The 23,202-nt window shown below is 35.5% G+C and overlaps 1 protein-coding gene and 1 long non-coding RNA gene across 13 annotated transcripts in view; one reads left to right on the top strand and one right to left on the bottom strand.

Moving 5' to 3' along the window:
* VPS54 (VPS54 subunit of GARP complex) overlaps window positions 1-23,202 on the bottom strand; it is a 189,939-nt gene that overhangs the window by 57,353 nt on the left and 109,384 nt on the right. For 11 of the 12 annotated variants that reach the window (XM_058683940.1, XM_058683932.1, XM_058683930.1 and 8 more), the window contains 8 exons: window positions 18,062-18,191; window positions 16,955-17,136; window positions 16,151-16,263; window positions 12,438-12,501; window positions 9,781-9,886; window positions 8,747-8,834; window positions 8,075-8,196; window positions 7,888-7,968 (listed from right to left, as the gene is read on the bottom strand). In XM_058683940.1, coding sequence (XP_058539923.1) covers window positions 7,888-7,968; window positions 8,075-8,196; window positions 8,747-8,834; window positions 9,781-9,886; window positions 12,438-12,501; window positions 16,151-16,263; window positions 16,955-17,136; window positions 18,062-18,191 — 886 coding nt within the window. Of the gene's footprint in view, window positions 1-7,887; window positions 7,969-8,074; window positions 8,197-8,746; window positions 8,835-9,422; window positions 9,524-9,780; window positions 9,887-12,437; window positions 12,502-16,150; window positions 16,264-16,954; window positions 17,137-18,061; window positions 18,192-23,202 lie in introns of those variants that run through there. The other variant, XR_009248588.1, reaches the window with a different exon arrangement.
* On the top strand, window positions 13,851-23,181 carry LOC131485032 (uncharacterized). The gene is made up of 2 exons (XR_009248590.1): window positions 13,851-13,992; window positions 22,709-23,181. It is a non-coding gene; the product is annotated as an uncharacterized LOC131485032 (long non-coding RNA).

Genomic DNA, 23,202 nt, shown 5'->3' with positions numbered 1-23,202 from the left:
TAGGACTTCTAGCTTTTAGAATTATGAAAGAATAAATTTCTGTGGTTTTAAGCCACTTGGTCTGTGGTAATTTGTTTTGGCAGTTCTGGGAACCTAGTACACCCCCAAAACCTTCCTTCACACCTAAAGATAAACCTTGCTTTCCCTAAAGATACCATTCTTTTTTTTTTAATTTTTTTTAAAATGTTTATTTATTTTTGAGACAGAGACAGAGCATGAACAGGGGAGGGTGAGAGAGAGAGAGAGAGAGAGAGACAGACAGACAGACAGAATCTAAACAGGCTCCAGGCTCTGAGCTGTCAGCACGGAGCCCAATGCGAGCCTCGAACCCACGAAACACAAGGTCGAAGCAGGGCTCGAACTCATGGACCGCGAGATCATGACCTGAACCGAAGTCGGACGCTTAACCAACTGAGCAACCAGGCGCCCCCCTAAAGATACTATTCTTTCCATCTAACCTTCACCATCATATTTCTTCAGTCACTGAAACTTGATACCATATTCTTTATTCTCAACCCTTAAAATTTGATTCTTGCCACCACCCAAACCACCTTCTTCCACTATTAACAATCTTCTGAAATTTCTTTCTGCCAAAATCACAAAAGACATCCAAACTTCCAAATTTAGTAACTTTTCTACTTCTGCTTCCTCACTACTCTGCAGTATTCACATACCTTCACGCTTGAAACACAGTCCTTGTGTGACACAATGCTTTCCTGGTTCCTTCCTCCCCCTCCTGGAGGAAAAAGACGTCTCCTATCTCCTAAGTGCAAAGCTTCTTCCGTGTTAACCCCCCTCATTTTCCCTTCTTTCTCTCCTATCAATCTCATTCAATCTAACAGCTTCTAATTTATCTCTAATCCAGAAACACTTTATTAAGTCACACATTTCCTAAATGTTCCATACCATAACTGAGTTTACTATAAGCTTTCCCAAACCTGCCTCTTTCCTGTTTCAATTACTATTGCTGTTATTACAATCCTCCTGCTCACACAGCCTGGAAATCTCCAGCTCAGTTTTTATTCCTCCTTCTCCTTGGTTCCTTATATTGAATTGGTGACTAAGTGCCATCAAGTGTACTTTCAGAGTATTTTGCACATTAATACTCTAGGTCAGAGTTTCTCAACCTTTACACTACTGACATTTTGGCTACATCATTCATTGTTGCGAGGGCTGTCCTGTGTATTATAGGATGTTCAGTACCAGTATCAGCCCACTCCCCAAACTCCAACAACCAAAAATATCCCAACACTTCTGAATATCCTCTGGGAACAAAACTGTCTCAGTTGAGAAATACTGCCCTAGGTGAGGTCTTCAATACTTCTTATGTGAAAAAATATACTAGCATTTTAATGAGTCCAATTATAAGGTCAACAAACATTAAATAAAGCTGCTTGGTACACAGTAACTTCTGGATAAGTATTTTCTTAGATGTGTATGTATATGTACATATATGTATGTATATATGTACATATGTATGTATATGAGTATATGGACCTACATATGAGAATACGTATGCTGGAATGAATGTGTCAGATACTACAATAGTTGGGAGTGTACAAAGATGAATCAGAGACAGGGAGCTTTGGGGAGCTCCCTAAAAGCTGGCTGGTGTTCCAGAAAGTGGACATTGCATGCTACAGAACACGGATGAAGGACATTTAGGCAATAGTGGAGGTGGCTTCCTGAGCAGCACACCTGGGCTGCTGAGTCTTCAAATGATAACAATTAAGTGAAACTATTCCAAACAGAAGACATTTCATATCACCTCAAATCCATTCTACATACTATCTGATAAGTCCTTCTGAAGTGCAATTCTAATCAGGTGATTTGTTAGTTTAAAAATCTTGGGGTTCTACTTCTGTTTAAAATTTAGAAAGCTGTAAGACAATGTTCTACTACCTTAACCACAAGAAAAACCATAATAATTTACAAAATCATAACTTTTCTTCAACCCATCAGAGAACAAAGGTCCCCAGAACCACGGGAACAAATTCCAAAGAGTCACAAGCCCTTCTGAGGAGATGGGACACACGAAATGTCTCATTATGGCAGAGCATAGGAAGAAGAGGTGACTACCACAGAAGCAAAAAAGAAAGAAAACAACTAACATTTTAACAAAATCCCAAAGGCCAAATATGAACTAGTACATGTTTACAATAAATGAGAACTCTAGCTATAAGGAGAGTGTGCACTCATTCACACTCTCGGAACTCGGCACTCGGAAGCAACACTGAGATCAGAGCAGGAGACCACAGAGTCACAGAGTCACTCTCACTAGCAGCACAGACAAGCAGGAGGCGAATGGCTGCCACTAGAGAAAAGGAACCAATGCCGACGAATTCCCTGCACCCTCCTCTTATACCAAGCAAAAGCCTTAAGTCACTGAGAAAGGGCACCAAACTCTTTCATCCCCAGGGCCACTGTGTGAGGAACAGAAACAGAAAATACCTTTAAGCCTAGGATCATAAACCAAATTGGTTACCACTGGAGGAGGGGTGGGGCCACTGAGAAGGCTTCACATCCCAGGACTTACATTACCTGATTCCAACACTTCTAGTAATGCAACAGTAGTTAAGACAGTGTGGTATTGGTGTAAGATGGACTTACAGATCAAAGGAACAGATTAGACAGTTCAAAAAAAGGCCCACACAAAAATAGCCAATTGATTTTCAACAAAGATGCCAATGGAGAAAGGATAGCCTTCAACAAAAGGTGCTGGAACTATCCAGAAAAATGAACACTGACTCATACTTTGCACTACATACAAAAATCAACTAGAAATGGATCACAGATTAAGAAAACACTGGAAATTATCTGTGTAACTTGGGTTATACAAAAACTTCTTAGGATAGGACACAAGCATGAACAATAAAAGAAAGAAATGATAAACTAGAATTCATCAGAATTTAAAACTGCTTTTGGGGGCGCCTGGGTGGCGCAGTCGGTTAAGCGTCCGACTTCAGCCAGGTCACGATCTCGCGGTCCGTGAGTTCGAGCCCCGCGTCAGGCTCTGGGCTGATGGCTCGGAGCCTGGAGCCTGTTTCCGATTCTGTGTCTCCCTCTCTCTCTGCCCCTCCCCCGTTCATGCTGTGTCTCTCTCTGTCCAAAAATAAATTAAAAAATTAATAAATAAATAAAAAAAAATAAAACTGCTTTTGTATGACACTGTCAAGAAAATGAAAAGATAAGCGATAGACTGGGAGAAAATACTTAAAAACTCTCCAAAAAATAAACATTAAAAAAGTTAAACAAAACAAAAACAAAAAAACTCATACAGACAATATAAAGTGCGGGTGAAGATGAAGAGCACCCCGAACTCTGATATATCAAAAGTAGGAAGACAAAATGGTACAATCACTTCAGAAAACAATTTGGCAGTTTTTTGTAAAGATATTATAAAGTTTTGCATTTATGTACAAAAGTTTTGTATTTACACAAAAGAAATAGAATACATGCCCACATAAAGATGTGCACATGAATGTTTATAGCAGCATTATTGTAACAGGCAAAGACTGGAGACAACTCAAAGGTCTATTCACTGATAAATGGATGAATAAACAAAGTGATGCATCCGTACAATTGATACTACTCTCTAATAAAAAGAACAAACCACTAACATATGCTATAAATTTCAAAAGCATTATATTAAATGAAAGGAGCCTGGGACAACAGCTACATTCTGTAAAATTCCTTTTATAGGACATTTTGGAAAAAGCAAAACTATACAGATGAACATCAGATCAGTGGTGTCAAGGTTTTGGGATATGGGAAGAGAACTGACTGCTGGAGACAATGTTTAACAGTGATGGAACTGGTCAATATCTTGATTGTGGTAGTTCTATTATTAAAGTCATCATATACTTAGGGTGAATTTTAGGGGTGCTTGGGTGGTTTAGTTGGTTGAGCGTCTTATTCTTGATTTCAGCTCAGGTCATGACCCCAGGGTAGTGGGAGGGAGCCCTGTATTGGGCTCTGTGCTGAGCATGGAGCCTGCTTAAGATTCTCTCTCTCTCTCTCTCTCTCTCTCTCCCTCTCTCTCTCTCTCTCTCTCTCTCTCTCTCTCTCTCTCTCTCTGCCTCTCCCACACTCTCTGTGTCTCTCAAATGAGAGTTTCTTTTTTTAAGAAAAAGGGTGAATTTTATTGAACGTGTTATATCCCCGTAAACCTGACTTAAACTGTTTAGCTTTCCACTGGTAGTCAAAACTCTTCACTATCTTCCTAACATATCTCAGTTCACCTAACAATCAGTTCACTCACCCTGATTCATTGGCTAAATAGAGTAACTTAATTTTGTTGTTATTAACAACAATAGCAAAAGCATTAGCATTCAACATTTACTGGAAACTTGCTATAGTCAGACACATGATAAAAGAAAAGCACCCCATGTATATTATCTCATTAATCCTCACTATAACCTTATGAGGCTCTATTATTTTCCCAATTTAAAGATAGAAACTGAAGTTAAGGAAATTAATAATTTTTCCAAGGTGCTTCAATGGCAAATATGTGACAAACATTGAATTTGAACTTAGGTCTACCTGACTCCAAAACCCTGACACTAAACTTCCTCCTTATGATTCTTACCTACATGCTGTTACCTCAGAGTATCTCTTTACCTCAACTTCATTTGCCCTAACCATGCCTATCTTTACGAGCAAAACTTAGATGCATGCCACATCCCTAAAGCTTTCCCAGATCTCCCTCCTCAGCTGGCAACCATCTCTTCCAAAGCATTAAAAGCTTCAATAGCACAAAGTCGATTCCTTACTTGTGGCACTTTACATATTCTATTTCCTGTTAAAATTATCAATATACTTTTCCTATTGGATATTTTACTATTTGAGGGACAATGCTGAAGACTTCCTAACCCTTATGTATCCTGGTTACTTAACACAATTTAACTTCCTGAATGAATGAATAAGTGAAGGCTGGGACATTAGTTTAGTCAGTAGTACAATTACATATTAATGATTCATTCTACCCAAGCAATGGTACCACTACTTATTAGCTTCTTAGAAAGAGCCTATATTATTGTGTTATCCTTCTTTCTCCAAATAAAATTTTCAGATAAGAAAATAAAAAGCTAAAATTAAGAGGCTAACCCAACTCAAACATTGTTTGGTATTTCAGTATGAATTAAAAACAGAGCTAAACTCCTGGACAACACATGAAGCAAATACAGCAGGGAAGGGCAGAGAGACATGTTAGTACAGAGAGAATGTAATAGGTCAAGGTAATGGGAGAAGTAGTTAGTAGGAAAGATAGTAGTGAAAATACGAAGTTGCAAAAGTCTAGGCACATTCTTAACATTAAAAATAATGGGGAGCAGGATATTTAAACTTTATAAAAGACGTAGGAAACAGTAACTAAATCTACTGTGTAGACTATGTAGAGAAGCCTCTGTTCAAACAAGTTATTGAAAAAAGACATTTTGAGACAACTGATAAATTTTAGATAAGAATAAATATTAGATGATATTAAGGAATTATTGCTAATTTTGTTAGGTATGATATGGTAGCATGAATATTTAACAAAGGGTCCTTTGGTTTTAGAAATACATACTATGTAGGGATGAAGTATCGTAATGCCTCACATTTATTTTAGCAAAAAAAGCAAGATATGACTATTAAATAGAGGTGATAAATATTTGCAAAGCTCATTAAATAATTCTTTATTTTTTATCAAAAAATTAAAAATTAAAAAATGAATAAAACTAATTGCCACAGGAAAATGTCTAGCCACAGTCCCAATTCTTGGTAAAAACAAACAAACAAAACAAAAAAAAACAAACAAACAAAACTCTGTATGACCAAAATGATAGAATAAAGTCAAGGTTTTAAGAGTACTGGCACTTTTTTGGGTTTGCTTCATTATATTCCACAGCTTATTCCTAATTCCACTATTTAACATTGTTAGGTGTTTGCAGTCCTCTGCCTTGTTAGATGGTAAACTTTTTGTTAAAAATTATTTTTCCTCCAGGTTTTTATTTGAATTCCATTTAGTTAACATACTGAGTAATATTAGTTTCAGGTGTAGAATTTAGTGATTCGTCACTTACATACAACACCCAGGGCTCATCACAAGTGCCCTCCTTAATACCCATCACCTATTAACCCATCCCCTGCCCACCTCCTCTCTGGTAACAGATGGTAAACTTCTTGAGAGTAGTCACATTGTTATTTATTGACTTTTGGTAGACAGAAGAATGCCAAGTACCAAAAAGCAAAACTGGTGAAACAGAACTGCTTTTGAATTTAGTTACTACTTGGCAACCATAAAGAAAATCAGAGAATTCCTAAACAAGATTTCTTCTCCATACAAAACTAGAAACTAATTTAACAGGGAGAACATAATACAGGTATGTTTGCACATGACTATAAATTCTTTAAGCTTCTTAAAAGCATAAAACATCTAGGTTATCTATCAGCCACCTCAGACATTCTCAAAGTGCAGTCTGGGGACACCTGGGAGTCAGATACTCTTTCTAGGAAACTGTGGACTAAAATCCATTTTCATAATAATACTAAAATGTTACTAACTTTTTCACTCTCATTCTCTCATGATTGCAGAGTAGGGATTTTTAGAGGAGTTGTAACAATGTCATCATTCTGATGGCCAATGGAATGCGTGTTTGTATATTCTTGTGTTTTAAATTTTTCTTAGTTTTAACGTCTAATATGGTACTTACTGATTGGTACAATTTGTATAAATAAAAGCTGTTTGAGGTCGTTGATTATTTTTATTTATTTTTTTAAATTTTTTTTTAACGTTTATTTATTTTTGAGACAGAGAGAGACAGAGCATGAACAGGGGAGGGGCAGAGAGAGAGGAAGACACAGAATCTGAAACAGGCTCCAGGCTCTGAGCTGTCAGCACAGAGCCCGACACGGGGCTTGAACTCACGGACCTTGACCTGAGCCAAAGTCGGACGCTTAACCGACAAAGCCACCCAGGCGCCCCCGTTGATTATTTTTAAGAGTGTAAAGAGGGGTCTTACAACCAAAGCATTTGAGAACTATTAAATGCAATCTTATTTTCCAAGCACTCTTTCCCCACTGTCACCTTCAAAGGTGCGAGTACGTCTGTATCTGTGAATGGATGCCATTTTATCTTGCACTTTTATGATTTTCATGTGCCTGCTGCTCCTACCATCTCAGAATCCTGAAGAATGCAAATAGCAGAAAAGCATGCCAAAGTGCCTCGTCTGATGATTACCCTAAACATACTCTTGGGCAAAACATATAAACTAAATAAACCTTCAAAATTTCAAGTTATGAAATTTCTGCTTTGTCGCTAAGACAGGTGTTAAGGAACTTAGGAAAAGAAAAGAGTGAAGGATAGAGCAAAAGTGACTAGGGCTGATTAAGTAACATTTTTCTGGAAATACTCTCCAGTGTAATACAGGATTCATTGGAAACCAATACTTCTTTTAATGATCTATTAGGAATGGGAAGCAAACAAGAAACGGATATTGAAATTGATTATCTATGAGGGAAATAATACAGCACCTCAGACTTTGCCATTTCAGTCTGGAAAATAAAGAATATACCTTCCCACAAATAACGTATTTACTTTTTTCTCTATTTTGAACTTTGTTCTCCCAATTCTATCTCTGGAAGGCTTTCAGACTAAAATCTAGTTTGAAGAAGCTACATATTTGTCAATGTAGCTAACATAAAATCACTTCTGTAGAGAGTTTCTATCATTCTTAAAATAATCTCCCTCCTGTCCCCTCCCAACCCCCTAGGAGATGACTATCCACTATTGGGCAATCTGAACAATTTATTGAGTTTTTCTAAACCCTGAGGAATCTGATTGGCTAGACAACTATGAAAAGGCACAATGCCTTTAAACATTGCCTAATAGTTTCCATAAATCATTACCTTGGATAACAGCTTGTCAAATAAGCTATCCATTATCGCTACAAGCTTAGCTGATATTTCAGCGATGTGGTCATGGTAGTCCTGTAATGAGACAGAATATTAAAGTCCCTGGAATACATCTAAAAAATATTTACCAATTAAGGAATTAAATTTATGAAACTTCAGTAGAAAATACAAGGAAAAGTACCTTAGTGATGTGATCAAAATGCCTAAGCATGCTATACTGCTTAGGCTGTAGTCGAGCTTCAAAATGAGCCCGGATAACAGGAATGTAGTGCACAATTAACTGCAAACAACGTGAAGATAGAGCTGAAGATCCAGGCAGTGGATACATCACGGAGAAACAAAAAAGAGAATTAGTTTACTTTAATTATATATCAAAATAAATTTTAAAATGTCAATTTCATACAGACCCCAGTTTATTTCATAAATGAAGAACACAGTGGCAGAAAGCAACATTATTTCACTTAAATAATTTGGTACTGAATAATGTAGTAAACATGCTGCTTTTCCCAATGACCTCAAGTTGTTAGTATTACTGACATGAGGAAGCTAATGGGACAACGGATTCTCTTGTGACATTCAGACATCTTTCACCTCAAAGCACCTCATATACATTACATCTTAACATTTTCTATAGTGGTGCAACTTCCAAATAACTTATACTCGTTAGAGTGGAAATTCCTCATAACATTTCCCCAGAAGCCAATTTTTCAATCATGGTAATACATCGAACAGTGAAATAACTTTAGAGTCTTTAAATTAGAGTCATAAAAACATCAGGTGTACTAAAAACACAATGAGTATAGCAACATCATCGTAAAATCTCAACATGTGAATTAAAAACAAGAATCCTTACCCAAATTTTTTGTAGTTATTGTTTTTAATCCAACAACTTGCAGTGCACCAGCTCCAAGAACTAACTGGCAACTTCTTGAATTGAAGTACTAACAAAGGAAGGAGAAAGAAAAAGCCCGACAATTTATTAAAAACTGTTCTGTAAATGCTGGCAATGTGTTTATTTACAGTTCTAAAACTACATTCCTCTTTCCTCTCATTCAAGGACCAAATGAATTTTCTAGTAGGAGCAACTAGGATCTATTTATGTAATGACAAAAAAGAGGCGAGGGGTGTTCCTAAACGATAATATTTATTGTCCGGTAGGAAAAAAGTATAATTCTAAAAATAAATTGTTCAGAAATTCTTTAGTCTGCATTCATAAAACTAGCTCAGTTTCACTGAAACTAACATAACACTATATGTTAATTATACTTCAATTAAAAAAAAAACTAGCTCAGTTTCTACATTCTTATCGGAGGATCCTATTTTCAAAAGGGTAACAAAATCTTTCTGGACTAAAATAGGACAACTCAATTTGGGGGAAGAATTAACTGATTAGACATTTGAAAAGAAGCCTTTTCTTTATGCTAGCAGTTAAAAAAATCTGTTAAAATGAAATGGCTGAATAAGATTATCACCACGTTTTCATTTTACATCAATGGTTCTGAAAGAATGATTTAAGAAAAATCTCTAACCTTAGTGAGATGAATTTTGTAAAGTTCAGTGAATTCCTTCCATGCACATTTGAAACCAGTCCAGGTTTTTTGACCTAAGTGGCCTCAGTCATGTTCAGCACCTAACGAACAAATCATCTCCTGTCTCCAATGTCATTAACAACTCTATGGGTATAATGAGGAATCACTAAATGCGAAGTGAGAAGGAAGTAGGTGGCCTTCTTCCAGTAACATGTTGTGATTCAACCACAATCAAATGTACAAAATTAATGTCTTAAAGAAAACTTAACCTTGAAATGTCTCAGAATTTGAAGATTAGTCATACTCTAATGAATTACTTCTTCCAACTATTTTTCCATCACAGTGAAATCATACACACCTTCAATAAATCTGACAGACGAGTAAGCATGTCAGTAGTAACAGATGGGATATTATCCACACACTGGCAATATTCAAGGATAATTCTTATCAACAGCAATACAGTTCTATAAGAAAAGAAAGATGACCCAACACGCAGTCAAAACAAGAGAGTTAAAAGGATTCAGCACATAAAAATCAATACTGATCTTGGTAACTGAAATTATGTGTTTTACATATAAGCACAGCAGAGAGGGATTGAGGTGAGGCAAGAGAGATTTCTAGGGTGCAAAATTAAGGAGGAACTCATTTTCAGGGTCACACAATTGCAGGGCCAGCACTTGCATGACACTGAGAATGAGTACTTCCTTAAGTTTTGTGCTTTGGCACATCACTCTCTTATGTCACATTCCTATTAAGTCTCTTCAATAAGGCAGATATCCCATTCCTTGGCCAATTCAGAAACACTGACAAAAGTCCTACCCAGGATTTCTGAATAATCATAATAATAGTAGGTACTCAATCCTAAGTGCTGAATTAATGACAGGCACCTAATCATGACTTTCTTAGTGAGATGAACGAGAAACTGTGGTTTCTAAGAACAATGGTATCTCCTAAGAAGTTTATCGGTAAGTCACAAAAGGTTTTCCAAAGATGAGAAAGTTACCAGCTCATTAGCTGGGCATGTCATAGATTAAAGAGAGACACTACTAGGAGCTTAAATAAGATTGAGGTTAAGGTAAATAGAGCCATTCATTATAGGACATCTAAGTTCAATGAGAAGTATAGAAATGAGTGATCCATATAAAATAATGTTTTATGAAAGTCTGAAGGATACCAGGAAGTAGTGATTCAAGAAGGAGTCTAGCCTTTATAACAGCTTAATTATTCTCCATATTATTCTCCATGCATATTTCTAGTATCTGCTTTACCGGGCAGGGGTTCACTATTTATCTTTTGTAGTCTTCTCTCAGAAGATAAAATATTTTCCCTTTAGCCACGGAGTTAAATTTTGGGGAGCGGTCTCTTCGCCTAAAGAGCCAGAAAGCCAGAGGTGACCACTGCCATCAAGCAAGAATAACAAGATAATGGGTAATTAAGGAGAGAAATCATAATTAGATTGAAGGGGTAAGATTATAAGGTTGAAAAAATCTTTGCCCTACTAGAAGCAGAAAAGAACTCCAGAGGAGGAAAAAAAAAGGAAGCTTTCATTCATGAAGGGTATAGTGTCAGATTTCTGGATAATACAGACTGAGAAAACGCATCAATTCAATACATACTTTTTGATTATTGGGTACAAAGTAAAATACAAATGGTAAGACATCACCATCTTTAAGGAACTCAAAACTAACCAGGGAGATATATACATAAATAATTTTAATATACTGAGAAAAGTGCTATTTTAGAGGCACATGGAGTCTCAAGGAAAAGATCAATCATTCCTCCTGGAGGGGGTGTGTATTTCAGAAAAGATTTATACAGTGATAAGAAACAAAAGGGAAAAAGAATCTTGGTCTTGATCTTAGGAGCTAGACCTTGACTCTAATCCTGACTCCATTTGGGTCATTTTATATCAACCACTTAAACTTCTGAGGATCAATTCTCTTAACTGTAGAAAGGGAACAATAATCCCTGAAGTGTTTATTTCACAATGTGGTTGTAGAGATTAAACAAGATTGTTGCTATGAAAATACTTAAATCATGAAGTGCTATTAAAGAATATTAAGATATTATTTTAACTACCCATTTAAAAAATGGCATGTAGTACTAGACAAACAAAACTGGAATTTATATTTTCCTTAGTTAACTGGAATTTGAAATACTGTCATTGGTAAAAAAAAGACCTAATGACAAATGATAACAGAAATAAGTGATAACAACTATCAACTTATTAGGTGCTAGAACTATGCCAAATGCCTTATATGAGTTATATGTTTAATTCTGTAATAGTTCTTAGTACTATTTTCACGTTTGATTTACAGATAAGAGAACTGAAGCACACAGAGTAACCTGCCCAATGTCACAAAGAGTAAGAGAGCTTCTGGGATTCAAACCTAAACAATGTGACTCCAAAGCCTGCACAACTTCAATTATATGCTATAACACTAACAAAGCTTCAGAAAAAGAAGACAGAAAGAGCCTGAAATATTAATAACAGCATAAAGCCAGTATTCCACCCTTGGGTTGTATACCTCCACAATTCTTATTATACGAAAAAATTTATCAACCCATTTCTTGTAAAGCCAGCATTGTAGTCCCTAATAGATATAGAATACTATAAAATATAGAAAATGGAGAGGAATCCATAAAATATCCTTTAAATTATTTTTAAAATTTAAAACTGTTAATCTATGGGGCACGTGGGTGGCTCAGGTGGTTGAGCATCTAACTCTTGATTTTGGCTCAGGTCATGATCTCACAGTTTCTAGATTCAAGCCTCACGTCAGGCTCTGTGCTGAGAGCGCAGAGCCTGCTTGGGATTCTCTGTCTCTCCCTCTCTCTGTCCCTCCCCGACTTGCACACATTCTCTGTCTCAAAATAAGTAAATGAAAAAAAACATGTTAAAAAATTAATAAATAAGATTATTAATCTAAAATTTCCAATTCACATCAAGGGGGAACTAGAAGACCTATGTTTTAAATAACTGACTCAACTAATAAAGAAAAATGTGTCACTCACCCAACGACAGCATATTGTTGTCCCTCTACAATGAGAACTTCAGCTGGTTTTCTTTCTTCCGTAACTAGAGAGTAAAGCAAGTAACAAAGAGAGACATAGGAACAAGACTAAACAAATTATTAAAGTAAAAATTTAAACTAGGAAAAAAATGAAGAAGATAGTTCCAATTTAGGGCTGGTAGGGCTGGAAACTATCTTATATTCAAAAACAAATGTCTACTTCTTAGGAAGCAATTTGGGACGGAATAAAGTATATTGGGTTTGGAATCAGAGAAATATGGATTTGAGTTCCAGTACTGCCAATCATGGGATGCAAGAACTTGTGCCAATTAGTTAACTTCTTTCAGTGTCAACGTCTGTATCCATTAAACATGGATAACGGAATCTATCTTTCAGTGTTTTTGTTAACAACAGAGATCATGACTACAAACTGCCGATCCTAGGTCTGCCCTCTGGTAAATGATCAGTGAGTAAAAAAAAAAAATATATTAGTTTGGAAAGGCAGAACTAGAATTTCAACTGGTTGTCTATGTTATAATTCTTAGATTATAAACTAATTCCTATACTCAATAGAGAGATAATTTTCAAGACTTCAGTCCAGAAATTATTTTCAGCATGTGGTATTTCTTACCGTTATAAAACAAAACTCAGCATGTTGAAGTGAAAAGTAGAGTAGACTGGATTACTGTTCTTAATCAGCCAAATTATTTAGATTATCATGGGCCCATTATTATGCTTCCCCAAGCCTCAAGTCCCTTTGACTTGACATTAAATATCTACTTCCTCATTTCCTTCAAGGAAAGAAATTCAGTGTGACACAATTTCAAATTTCTAATCTGTACACCAGATTAAATTTTTGAAGATAGGGACTGTGTCTTAACCAATTCTCTACATTACAGAGAAAACGGCAGAGCACAGTAGTGAAAAGAAAGGGCCCTAAAGTCAGTCTGCCTGTATCTGGAACTCAGCTCTACCACTTCCTAGCCCTGTAACCTTAGGCAAGTTGCCTAATTTCTTTGCGCCTCACTTTCCATATTTGTTAACTGTGAATACTAACAGTATCTAGTTCACGGGCCTATAAATAAGAACGCAATGTGCTGAGAACAAACTGTCTAGCCTTAGGTAAGCATTCAATTAATATTAATTGCTATCCATTAACCTTCATTTCCCCAATGCCTAGACAAGTAGCTAGTAACTCATTAATGAATGGTGGTCAATGAATGAATAATAACCAAGGATCCTTAACTTGGTAAGAACAAGTAAAATGGTGATGGACTTCTAATAGCATGTACTTTCTCACTCAGAGGAAAAAATAAAAGTCTGGGACAGAAATAGAGTTATAAAAGAAACCTCTTATCGTTAGTATCCTCCAAAGAGAAGGTGAAAATAAACAGTTCACTTTGGGGGTAAAAAAAAGACACATGGTTAATTCAGTCACTCTATATCTTTCATTTTAGTTCAAAAATTGTTATGCTTGCATGAGAATGGATTGTAAAACTTTGAGCTGTTCAGGACAAAAACCGTCATTGTCATCTAGCACAGCAACTCACAAAGTGGTAAGTCATCAAATATAGCTTGAAAGAATAAATGAGAGATAAATCTTATAATTTTAAATCGTGATTTAGAATAATCGGTGTTTTTCTTTCAATCTTTGCTACCTGAATACTTTTGCTTTGCTAATATCTTAAAATCAATTAAGATTATGACCGCCACCCAACACTGTTACCGACTAAAAAATGGTCACTAGGCAACAGAAATCTAGTTAATTCATTCAATTCTTGTCTCTGCTCTAAATGAACTACTCTATTTTACACCAGTCCTTAACCCCTCCTCTCCTGTCACAGTGTGAGAAGAGATAGCCTTTCTCCTCAACTCTGGATTTAATTCCAGAGGCCCTGCCTTACAATCACTCTGCGCCACTCTTCCACTCTTATCTTTAACATTCTTTCTCTTTCTGTTAAGCACAAAAATATAATTCAACTTCTCCTACCTTAAAACTCTTCTCTCAACTCCCTGAGTGGATTAAAATAATAATCTAATTATTCTCCTAGGTTTCTAGTGCTACTTCATCATGCACTTGCCCTTCACAAACAAACCTGTCGAAAAAGGAGGCTACATTTGTTTACAGGTCCTCACCTTTCAAATTATTTAGCACTGAACTACAGTCTGATTCTGTCACTCTACTGAATTACTAAAATTGCAAATGACCTCCTCCATGTCAAACTAGTGGTCACTGTCTGTATTTTACTCAGTCTTTCTCTTGTAGTGCAGTCACATTTGGTGCAAATGTGAAATACACAATTTAAAAATATTTCTATGTAAAAATATTAAAATTTCATGAAATGCATAAAATTTGAAAATGCATCTGCCTCCTCCATTTAAAATATTCAACAATTGGGGAGTGCCTGAGTGGCTCAGTCAGTTAAGCGTCTGACTTCAGCTCAGGTCATGATCTCGCAGTCTGTGGGTTCGAGCTGTCCCTTATCAGGCTCTGTGCTGACAGCTCAGAGCCCGGAGCCTGCTTTGGATTCTGTGTCTCCCTCTCTCTCTGCCCCTCCCCTGCTCGTGCTGTCTCTCCCTCTCTCAAAAATAAACAAACATTAAAAATATTCAACAACTGGGGAGCCTGGATGGCTCAGTCAGTAGAGCATGTAATCTTCATCTCAGGGTAGTAAATTCAAGCCCCATGTTGCGTATGGAATCTACTTAAAAATTTTTTTTAAATTAGAAAAAAAAATATTTGATAGTCTCACAATTTTAAATATGGTATTATAGGATAAGTTGTACTTAAGTTTACCTACATTATTATCACAGGACAGCTCTACTTTAACTGGCATACAAAAGCTTCTTCCAGCTATTGTATTTCTTTTAGATGAAACCCAACAGGCATTGATACCAATGAAAATTCTCTTCTTGAAACTCTAATTTTTTTACTTCTATGTTCTTCTGGATTTCTTCCTACTTCTCTGGCCTTTCCTTCTGAGTCTCCTGCATAGTTTTCTTTTTCTACGGTTTTTTACATTTTGGTTTTCTCTATCATATCACTACTGCATTAATTGTAATTGCTAATCCACATTTTTTTTTTATTAGACTCAGCCCTTTTATTTTTATTTTTTAAGTAGGCTTCAGGCCCAGCAAAGAGCCTAATGTGGGGCTTTAACTCACAACAACAAGATTAAGACCTGAGCTGAGATCAAGAATCAGATGCTTAACAGACTGAGCCACCCAGGTGCCCCTAGACTTAGCCCTTTGAAAGTAGAATTATAACTGTTATCTCAGTCTCAATATCTAACACAGAGTAGAAGCTTATTAGTATTCAGTGAATGAATACGTGTCTTTAAACAATACAGTACAGTGGTTAAGAACATAGCTATGAAATTATTATAAGGCAGGTTTCAAATCTCAGCTCATCATTTGTACAGAATTCTTTAACCCCTGGAAGCCTTATGCCTCCTTGCTGTTAAACAAGGTAACAATAGCATCTTCATCAAAGGTTGTTATGGGGATATACTAGAATAATACATGTAAAAGCACCTGGCCCAGGGTCTGGCATATGGTTAGCAATCAATAAATATCTGAAATTATTATTACAAATTATCATACATAACTTTTCCAGTCAATTGAGGCAGTGTCAATTAAAGAAATGTTAAGCATTCCTATAAAATGAATAAACAGTGTAAAACTGGAAGATAGCATGTGAAAGAATACACATACCCCCTGACTTTTTTTCAGGTAAAGCAATCTTTCCATCTGATATAGAATCAACAAGATCCTGAAATTCTGCAGGAACATCAGCTTGCTTCCAGCGCTCATTGTCTAAGAGGAGGCTATTCAAAGGGGGAGAAAAAAGGAAGGTAAACTTTAACAATATTTCAACAAGGCACTTGGTTGACTCAGTCGAATGAGCATCCAACTCTTGATTTTAGCTCAGGTCATGATCTCACGTTTTGTGAGATTGAGCCCTGTGTCAGGCTCTGTGCTGATATTTCAACACGAACTTCTTTGGTTAAAAAGAAAAGAGTTGAGTGTGTATGTAAGACTTTTGTTCTCATATCTTTTAGTAATAATAAAGACACTATATGTATCTTAGTTAAATTCAAGTAGATCTCATGTAAACAAGGCATTGACTTTTAAACAGTAATGGCCACTAGCTGTTGTTAGTACTAAGATTTTTAAAATAAATGTATACCTTAATAAACTGAAATCATTCATAATGAGTACTTTCAGAAAATATTTCTTTTTATATCTCTTAGCCTATCCAAGAAGAGTAATGAAACATAATTAACTTCACCACTGAGTGGGAAAAGAAAAGCCAAACTATTGAGGATCTTTGTGACAAGTAAATAAACATTCTAATTCCACTTTGGAAAGCTGAGAAACGGGATTTTAATTCCACAGTCTGCCTTTAGTGGAAAATAAGTTTTTTAGGGGTTTTGGTTAACCAATCAATTAAATATAATCATGTTTTGTAAAGGAAAGGGAAAAAACTGAAAAGCAGAATGAACATGGTAATGATACCTCAGCTTAGTTTTTCTCTCTTCATGAAACCTGTTTACAAATTTATTAGCTTGGCTCTGAAGTGCTCCAAGTAATGACATGCTTTTTCTTCCACAGATGTGTTCAGTATCTAAAATGAATGTTTCCATTAATCTAGAAAGTGTTATGAATTCCGTGGAATTTAGCTTCTCAAGAAAACCATCCTAAATTTTAAAGATAACACAAAAATCATGACAGAGAATTAGGAATAACAGCAAATATGAACAAGGTATAAAACAAACTTAGTTTGATATGTTACTTTAATTATTTTAATAATATATATTAATTCATGAATATTATCTTAACATTATTTTTAATGAAATTTCTCAATACCCCAGTCCCAGAAATTCAACATTAAAAGCTTAAAATGTCCAAATTTTACTCTGATTCCTTTATAATACAGTAGCTCAAATGAATTCAGGTCATACTATAAAATTTTCACAATATTGGAATTCAACTAATTTTATTAACATATTGGCCAGTTATACACACATATATGGTGTGTGTGGGTGTGTATATACACATATATATATACATATAAAATAGCATATTAACGTCAAATTAAGGTATCATATTTCAAAATTAAGTCTTTTAATAATTTTTTTCAAAGAATAATAAATTTTCCTATTTCTTTCATTTGGATTATTTTACATTTCAACATCTCCCTAATAGGCCATACCAGTACCATTAACTTTATTAAGTATTTAAAATATAATATGATGGGGCACCTAGGTGGCTCAGTTAACCACCCGACTCTTGATTTTTGGCTCAGATCATGATCTCACAGTCATGAGATCGAGTCCCACTATCAGGCTCTGCACTGGGTATGGAACCTGCTTAAGATTCTCTCTCCCTCTCTCTCCGTCCCTCCCCTGCTCATGCTTGTGCTCACTCTCTCTCTCTCTCTCAAAAAAAAAAAAAAAAAAGAAAAAAAAAAATATATATATACATATATATATGTATATATATATAAATAAATACATAATATGCATTATGGGGAACATAGGGACACAAGCAAGGATATGATTCTAGATCTTCAAAATAATTATACTATATATAAAATATCTAAAGCTTTATCAAACAATTAACCTTTGCTCTTGACATGAGAAACTTGACGGCTCGATCATGGCATATATCTGAGGCACTATACAATAACTCCTGGATATTATTTGCCAGTTTTTCTAGCTCTAAATCAGTTAATTTCATGTCTTCATTGACCCTGAAAATAATAAAAAAGAGATCAAGTCAGGGGAAATTGTGAGTACACTGTGTCCACAGGTAGCATATCAATAAAAAACAAAAAGCTATAAAATTTGCATTTGAGGAAGAAATCTGTAACGTATCAAATGTTTTTTTTGTGTGTGGTGAATCATTACTTAAATAAGCTTGGATAATACAAATATTTTACCCTAATCTTATATAGAAATAATTTTCTCTCTCTGCTGTAGCATGTTCCATACTTATTTCAGACTCCAAGTGGAAATTCTGCAAAAACTACAGCAAAAATAAAAAATTCTAGTTAGGTACAAGGTGGTAGCTTTGGCAGGCTGTACACAGGGTGCTTAAAATGACACACTGGAAGGAGGAAGAAGGAAGATTATTTCATGACAAATAGGCACTTTTTTTTTTTTTTACTTATAATTATGAATGATAGTTAATATTCAGTTCAACTGAACTAATATTTCCTGAGCACTGTACTAGAGAGGACACAACAGGTTGCTGTCCTCAAAGAACTGACAAACAGAAATATGTATAAGATGAACTGTATTTTTTTCCAGTTTTGAGAAGACTTCCTGTTTCTAAACATTTGTTTTTCTTGAGGCATGTATAAAGACCACTGATTCCATACCAACAATTCAATGCAGTGCTATTATGAACCAAGTTTAAGTGCCTTTGCATCATTTCTCTCCCTTTCAATAGAATTAAAATAATTTTCAAAGGTCTTACAAAGAGAATCTGATTTATGTTAATTTGAGGCAAACCACTACCCTAACTGGGTTAAGGTATTAAGGGAAGGTATTGCCTGCTATCCTTCAAAATTATAATATCATTAAATTTATTTACCGATGTTTTAAAGTAATAGAGGGAGGAACGCCTGGCTGACTAAGTCAGTTAACATTTGACTCTTGATTTCAGCTCCGGTCATGATCTCATGGTTCATGAGACTGAAGCATGCCTTAGGCTCCACACTGACAGCAGCAGAACCTACTTAGGGTTCTCTCTCCCTGTCTCCCTCTGCTCCTCCCCAACTCATGCTCACTCTCTCTCACAATAAATAAAAAATAAAATTAAAATTAAATAATAAAATAAAGGATTAATATTCTTACTCTCAGAAAAAGCAACTCATTTGGTTCTCACACTCCCAAGACAGGTAGATAAATATCTACTTTAAGGATGAGGACACTGAATCTTTGAAAGTTTAAATGACCTACCCAAGGTTACAGGTTAAAGGACTAGAACCTAGAATCAGTCTAATTCCGTTTCTAATCTGCTAAGCTTCCTCCACTCCAACATTTACTTCTATATAAATAGTCCAATGCTATTTCAATACCAACTCCCACAAAACTGTTTGCTTAAATTTTAAAGGTCAAATTTACAAGGCGCCTGGGTGGCTCAGTCGGTTGAGTGTCCGACTTGGGTTCAGGTCATGATCTCGCAGTTTGTGGGTTTCAGCCCCATGTGGAGCTCTGTGCTGACAGCTCAGAGCCTGAATCCTTCCTCAGATTCTGTGTCTCCTTCTCTCTCTTCTCCTCTCTGTTCACACTCTCTCTCTCTCAAAAATAAGTAAACATTAAAAAAAATTTTTTTTAAATACAGTTCAAATTTACTACTGAAATATTTTGTGAAATATTTTGTATTTTGTGAAGGATGTTTAAAATTTGCCCCCATGTAATAGAAAGATTAAGAACATGAAACTCTTGGCAATATGCTAGCAATTCACAAAGATTAAAAAAAACAGGGGTGCCTGGGTGGCTCAGTCAGTTGAGCGTCTGACTTCGGCTCAGGTCACGATCTCATGGTTCGTGGGTTCGAGCTCCACGTCAGGCTCTGTGCTGACAGCTCAGAGCCTGAAGCCTGCTTGGGATTCTGTGTCTCCCTCTCTCTGCCCCTTCCTCACTCATGCTCTTTCTCTTTCTCTCTCAAAAGTAAATAAACATTAAAAAAATTTTTTTTTTTAAAACAAAAAATAGCAGATAAAAACAACTCTCATATCTTTAAGTAGGGTGACCATCCAAAAAGATGGGAAGTTTGGTATTTTAAGAAAATCATTTAACTTAGTTATTTGTAATGTTGCTTTTTACAAAGAATTTTTTTTTAAGTCTACTTATTTAGAGAGAGAGAGAGAGAGACAGCAGGCAGGGAAGGACAGAGAGAGAAAAAGAGACAGAATCCCAAGCAGGCTCCAAGCTGTCAAAGCACAGCCCAACACAGGGCTCAAACTCACCAACCATGAGATCATGACCTGAGCCAAATTCAAAAGTCAGATGCTTAACTGACTGAGCCATCCAGGTGCCCCTAAAAAGAATTTTAATTTTTTAAGTTTAATTGGATCTCTTTCACATTCACAGGAAAAACAAAAAAAACAAAAAAAACACAAAAAAAAAAACTTTATAAAGATGATGTAGCATTTCTGCTTTTGGGTACATACAGAAAAGAACTAAAAGCAGGATCTCAAAGAGATTTGCATACCCACGTTCACAGTAGCACTATTCTCAATAGCCAAAAGATGGAAGTAATCCAAAAGTACACCAACAGATGAATGGATAAAAACATGTGATGTATACATACAATGGAATATTACTTGGCCTTAAAAAGGAAGGAAATTCTCACACATACTACAACATGGATGAACTTTGAAGACAGTATACTAAGTGAATTGAGCCAATAACAAAAGGACAAATACTGTATAATTCCACTTATATGAAGTACCTAAAGTAGTTGAACTCACGAAGACCAAAAGTAGAAGGGTGGCTTCTAGGGGACAGGTAGAGGAAGAAATGGGGAGTTGTTGCTAAATGGGTATAGAGTTTTAGTTTTGCAAGATGAAAAAGGTCTTGGAGATTGGGTGCACAACAATATAAATATACTTACTACTACCAGACTGTACATTTAGAAATGGTTAAGATGGTATATTTTGTTATGTGTTTTTCACCACAATTTAAAATAAATGTTTAAAAAAAACACAAAACTGTCTAATTCTTTCCATTATTTTTCTTTTCCCATTTCCTGCCTGGGAAATTATTTCTTCTTTTGTGCCCATATCTGCACTGCAGTTACCTTACAAAGGCTTGTGCTGAGACTACATAAAAAACTCCCATAAATCAGTAAGAAATGAACACAGCCAAGCAGAGAAGTGGGCAAAGAACTTGAATAGGCACTTCACAAAAGAGAACATCCAAATAGTCAATGAATATATGAAAAGTGATCTCTTACCAATGATCAGGGAAATAAAAAGTAAAACTAATATACCTGCAACATACCCACCAGAATGGCTAACATGTAAAAGACTCACAACACCCAAGACTGAATGAAGATGTAGAAAAACAGGAACTCTTTCACATTGCTGATGGGACTATAAAAAAGTACAATCACTATGGGAAACTCTTATTAGCTAAATTGACCATTCATATACCTCAATCATTCTTAGGTATATATTATGCTTTTAACACATATACAAAAGACACCTAGAAGAATGATGACAACAATCAAAATGGAAATAACACAAATTTCATTTACAGTAGAATACATAATGGTGTAGTCAGAAAGGGGAATACTGTACACAAATAAAATTACTGCTACATGCAACAACTTAGAAGAATAGCACAAATATAATTTTGAAGGAAAGAAATTTGAGACAAAAGAACATGACTCCATTTATGGTTCCATTTATATAGTTTAAAAACCAGAAAAACCAACAGTTTTTGTGGTTTTCCTTGGGAAAGAGTGAAAACACAGTTGCAAGGAAGGTTTCCAGAGAGCTGGTAATGTTCTATTTCTTAATTTGGGTGGTGATTACACCAGCGTACTCACTTTACAATCATGGAGGTGAACACGTACAATCGATATATTGGCCTATATGTGCATTATACTCCAAGTAAAAAGTTAAAACAAAAAATTAAGGAGGGTACCACCCTTTGTCCTTTCCATCCTGCTGCTAAAGATGCGGATTTGATGATAAAAGCTGAAGCAGCCTCTTTACAGATGAAAGCTGGAAAATGAGGACAGCAGAGCTGCCTTCTCCACTGTGGACCTCTCATCTCTGAACTGTTACATGACAGACACAAAATTCTACGCTGTTTGAGCTATAGGATTTGTACACCCCTTGTAAGTTTTAGACTGCACCCTAACCAGTAAATGTGAAATGTTAGCCTGAACAGAGAAAAAATATTTTTATTAATATGTAGTTCAGGGTTTTCTTTTTGGTGAAGAGGAAGGTATTACAGTTGACTTTATGCTGTAACTGCAACCTACATAAACTCCTTGGCCATAGGCTGACTTGTGTAAAAATAAAAGTACATGCTGAGTTATTATTCTTAACAATAATTAAATCCATACTATGTTCTTGGGTCAGAAAGATTTTATTGGCCTTGTTTTGTTTTTTCCACACAAGAGATTATTGGGACAACTGGTGAACTGTGAATGGGATGTATGGATTGCAAGGTAATAATGTATCAATGTTTTCTTCATTATAATTGGTTAACTGTAGTTATTTAAGAGAGTATACTTGTATTTTAGGAAATATACACTTAAGAATACGGAAATAATGGGACATCATGTCTGCAACCTTTTGCCAAATGATTCAGAAAAAAATATTATCATGAGAGACAAAGAAAGAAGAAGGGAGCAAGAAAGAGAAAAAGGAAGAAAGGGAGAAAGAAGGCAACGTGGTAAACTGTCAACAAATGACTTTTTCGTACAATTCTGGCAACTTTTCTGTAAATCTGAAATTATCTCAAAGTAAGTTTTAAAAAGTCATGTTTGAAAAAATGGTATGATCCGCTTGGAAATTCATGCCTTTGAAAAACTAAATCAAACAGATCTTCACTATATACAAAATACAAAGGCGTTATAGGAAAAGAAAGAAAAATAAACAAGGTAATGCTGACCTGATTTTCAGGACAAGTTCTGCCACTAGTGACTTTAAATAAGTCAAATAAATGCTCTGAAATAAGGGCATTTAATTAAATGGTTCCTTTCCAGCCTTAAAATTCTGTAATTTTCAATTACTT

The sequence above is a fragment of the Neofelis nebulosa genome, chromosome 9, assembly GCF_028018385.1.
Source record: "Neofelis nebulosa isolate mNeoNeb1 chromosome 9, mNeoNeb1.pri, whole genome shotgun sequence".
NCBI lineage: Eukaryota > Metazoa > Chordata > Mammalia > Carnivora > Felidae > Neofelis > Neofelis nebulosa.
Note: the sequence above shows the minus strand (reverse complement) of the source record. Positions and strands in the feature narration are given on the sequence as shown.